At 37.5% G+C, this 4,415-nt stretch overlaps 1 protein-coding gene across 1 annotated transcript; it reads left to right on the top strand.

The window, feature by feature from the left end:
• Nucleotides 1–36: 36 nt before the first annotated feature.
• CHRNA3 (cholinergic receptor nicotinic alpha 3 subunit) lies at nt 37–4,094 on the top strand. The gene is made up of 4 exons (XM_010163859.1): nt 37–225; nt 742–851; nt 1,556–2,567; nt 3,966–4,094. Exons 1-4 carry the CDS (start codon nt 37–39, stop codon nt 4,092–4,094), a joined length of 1,440 nt encoding a protein of 479 aa, XP_010162161.1.
• The last annotated feature ends 321 nt before the right edge of the window (nt 4,095–4,415 follow it).

Raw genomic sequence — 4,415 nt, 5'->3', positions numbered from 1 at the left:
TTTAAATATGGGCCCGGCTCGGGGTTGTGAGCCATCATGCCCAACCCTCCTACACTTACTATCATCACCGAAGAGGGCATTTTTGCTCTGAAGACTCCCAGACATGCTGCAGAGGAAGCACCTCAGCACAGAAGTCCCGCACAGCATCACTCGGTGCTTTTTAGCTCCTGGAAAGTGAAACAAACAAAAAATGTTGCCTTCAAAGGGTCTTTATGGGTTAAAAATGCAATTACTCACTGTTACAGCCAGCTTAATAACCAACTTAATTCCCAGCTTCAGCTTAATAGCCCTTTGTTAAACTGGGTGTTAAGACTGTTAATCTAACTGAGCAATGACACCCTGCAGCTCGTTCTAACCCATCTACCTGGGGTCCTTCCCTCAACACGCACACCTAGCAACCAGAGCCTCCTATGGGTTTGTTCTCACTTTCCAACAGATACCTGGCTTTTTGACACACAAGTTATTAATAAGTCCTACACTCTCTGGCCAGAGAGGTTCTTATTCCCTCTTTCACCTTGTTTCAGCTACTGAACAGACATTCCCGGCACATGGAGTTACACACACACACAAAGTCATATTTAGACCAACAGGCCCACAGCCTCCATGTGAATAAACACCAGACATTCGTGTTTAAGGAAACATCTCATCACTGTAATATCCAAAATAAAACAAGCCTAGAAGTGATACAACAGCACTTGGTTTGAGTCTAGTCCTCTGAATTTCAATTTCTTCCATAATTAGATCTGGAATGATTACAAACTTCGGTGGAATCCAGCAGACTACGGAGGTGCTGAATTCATCCGAGTACCATCTGGACAGATCTGGAAGCCAGATATTGTTTTATATAACAAGTAAGACTCCTGCATATTTATCTTCTTCATTCGGGAAGAAATGCATCCCTGCATCCCCCATCTCCCTACTGCTGTACACACATCTCTGTGCCATCTACATCAGCATGACCGAGCAGGAGCCAGTTCCTAACCCGTAGCTGCAAGGAGGCAGGCCCAAGTGAACTTTGCTTTTCCCCTTCATAAGCTCCCACTTTTACTATTATTTTTATCATTATAAGGAAGGTGGCAAGAAATTTGCTTACACTGGAGAGTTCTTGTCTGAGAGTCAGACATTTTACTGAAAAAAATGCAAATTCTAGCTTTTTAGCAGTTCCACACACATTTTGACACCTGCTCAATCTAGAACAGAATAGAGTAAAATAGTTCAGTTGGAAGTGACCTACAACCATCACCTAGTCGGACCGCCATGTGCAATCTCCGATCTGCTGCTTTGAATATTGATTGCACTCAGCCATGTTACTACAAGGGAAAATACTACCTTTCAAATCCTCCATGCTAAGTTTATACAGCTGTTTGTTTCAGCTTAACTATGTAAATTTGTGACAGCCGCTGACTCAGTACTGCACATGCAATTCAGCTCCATGTCAAGATGTAATTGCTGACTTTCCCAAAACAGATTAAAGAATTAAGGTATATGACCTGAATGTATGAAACTACCTGGAGCAGTTGCATTCTAATTTTTGTTATTTTTATTTACTTTACAGTGCAGTTGGGGATTTTCAGGTTGATGACAAGACAAAGGCCCTATTAAAATACACAGGTGACGTGACCTGGATACCTCCGGCTATATTTAAAAGCTCATGTAAAATAGATGTAACCTACTTCCCATTTGACTACCAGAACTGCACCATGAAGTTTGGTTCCTGGTCTTATGATAAAGCCAAAATTGACTTAGTTTTAATTGGCTCTACAATGAACCTGAAAGATTACTGGGAGAGTGGAGAGTGGGCTATTATTAAAGCTCCTGGGTATAAACACGACATCAAATACAACTGCTGTGAAGAGATATATCCAGACATCACATATTCTCTTTACATTAGGCGTTTACCTTTATTTTACACTATCAATATGATTATTCCATGTCTGCTGATTTCTTTCCTGACTGTACTAGTTTTCTATTTACCTTCAGACTGTGGTGAGAAGGTGACACTCTGCATATCAGTCCTTCTATCTTTAACGGTGTTCCTTCTTGTTATCACAGAAACCATACCTTCCACTTCCCTGGTAATTCCACTTATTGGGGAATACCTCCTTTTCACCATGATATTTGTAACTCTATCTATTGTCATTACGGTGTTTGTACTTAACGTGCACTACAGAACACCCAAGACGCACACAATGCCTGTGTGGGTGAGAACCATTTTCTTGAACTTACTTCCCAAGATAATGTTTATGACAAGGCCTGCCAGTGATGAAGAGAATAATCAGAAGCCAAAACCATTTTTCACATCTGAGTTTTCAAACTTAAATTGCTTCAACAGTTCCGAAACCAAATGCTGCAAAGATGGCTTTGTATGTCAAGATATGGCATGCAGCTGTTGTCAGTATCAACGAGTGAAGTTCTCGGATTTCAGTGGCAATCTCACAAGAAGTTCAAGCTCTGAGTCTGTAGATCCGCTGTTTTCATTTTCAGTTCTGTCACCAGAAATGAGAGATGCTATCGAAAGTGTTAAATACATTGCAGAAAACATGAAAATGCAGAATGAAGCAAAAGAGGTAAGAATATATTTTACTATTACTCAAACTGCAGACACCATTTGCCATTAGTGTGTTTTTTAAGAAAAAGATCTCAAAAAAAAAAAAAATTGTATTTTATACAAGTAAATTACACAAGCTGTATTACAAATAGGTGCAATTTTGCACATAAATAATTTGGGGATCAGCTCTGTGCACAACAGTCTCTTTACTGACAACACATATACTGGGTGAAGCATGTTAAGGTAACCACTGCTAGGGTTATAATACTTGAGTATCCATCCTGCAAGATTTGGAGTAAGGATTTTATCAAGTTATAATCTTGATAGTGGAATTTGCTGACTCTGTGGCCTTTAGGAATTTACGTTCTCCCTCCCACACAGACTGAATGTCCTTCACTGTGATGTTGCTTATTGTGCTGCTGCTGCTGCAGAGTAAAATGCTGTAGCTAAATGAGACCAAGACGGGGACCATCATCTTTCCTAAAAGTTTTCTTTTTATCATGTTCCTCAAACATAGTAAGAACAGTAGCCACACCACCATCATCTGCACTGAATTTAAATCCTCTGCAATATGGCACTTAAAGTTACAATGAAGTTTTGTTTATGCTGAAATAAAAACTTTATTTAGAACTAGTTGGTATAGAAAATATGGGGCTGTTTTTAAGTCTGCTGTAACAAACAAGTTCTAAGCTAAAAAGCACAAAAATTCAAAACCAACAACTGCACTAGTCATTTATTAGCCTTCCTGCAAAGAAATTAAGTAATTATAATCTCAATGATCACCTAATGTAGTTACTATTCATATACAATGTATATAATACTTCAGTGTCACCTTTGTTATAATGCCCACTGTAAAACAAAAAAACAAAACAAAAAAACAACAAAAAAGAAAATTGTTTTTTTGGAAACTTGGTTCCCTCTCTACATGAAAGGTAAGGAGATTAATTTTACATCATGCATGAGAACAATCAAATTTCACTACTACACAAGAAACATACCAAATAATTATATACCAATTAACCTTTGTCTTTTTACATACTACTTAAAGATCAGTAGGAGCAGTCTGTTTTAGTAAAGTTTTCTGGACAAAGCTAATCATCTAAGAATGTGAAGCTTTTCACTTTCATTTTTGGCATACAGAAGAGAAATTGTATCTTGTGAAGTCCAGTGTCTTGGTGAATAACTTTCTGTATTTGAAAAAGTAGTTTTTGACTTTGTCACAAATAGCATATTCAAATAAAGCTTCTTTAAGATGAATTCATTTGTCAATGAAAACCGAGATATGTCAGTTATGCATATATGAAAGACATCTACTTATGGAAAAAACCTGTACTTCCTGTATAAAATTATATTAATTGCTAATGCAAGTTATTCATCTAATAAACATACCTCCTTTGCTATTCAATTTATTTTTCAGATTCAGGATGACTGGAAGTACATTGCCATGGTAATCGATCGTATTTTTCTATGGGTTTTCATCCTGGTATGTATTCTAGGAACAGCAGGACTGTTTCTACAACCTTTGATGGCTGGAGATGAAATGTAAAGATTAAATAGTATGTTGTAAAATCAAATAAAACTTTTGTCAACTCTGCACCCTCACCCCAGCACCTGATGTCTCTTCTATGTGTAGCAGAATAAAGATCTCTCTTGGCCTCAAGTTTGCTTGACTACAAAGGCTTTATTGAAAACGTGAAAATATGGGGTTAAAAAAAATTAAATATTTTGAACCTTTACGACAACTAATCTTAAAGTAATATGAGCTACACTTGACAGCTACTTTTTGCAGTAACTGGAAGAGATGTAGGTAGTACACTGAACTTCATAGAAAAGAAGAGGCTGAAAAAGAAACTGAAAATTACATGCA

The sequence above is a fragment of the Antrostomus carolinensis genome, unplaced genomic scaffold (assembly GCF_000700745.2).
Source record: "Antrostomus carolinensis isolate BGI_N321 unplaced genomic scaffold, ASM70074v2 Scaffold50862, whole genome shotgun sequence".
NCBI lineage: Eukaryota > Metazoa > Chordata > Aves > Caprimulgiformes > Caprimulgidae > Antrostomus > Antrostomus carolinensis.
The sequence above is the reverse complement of the archived record's forward strand: the minus strand, read 5'-3'. Positions and strand labels throughout refer to the sequence as shown.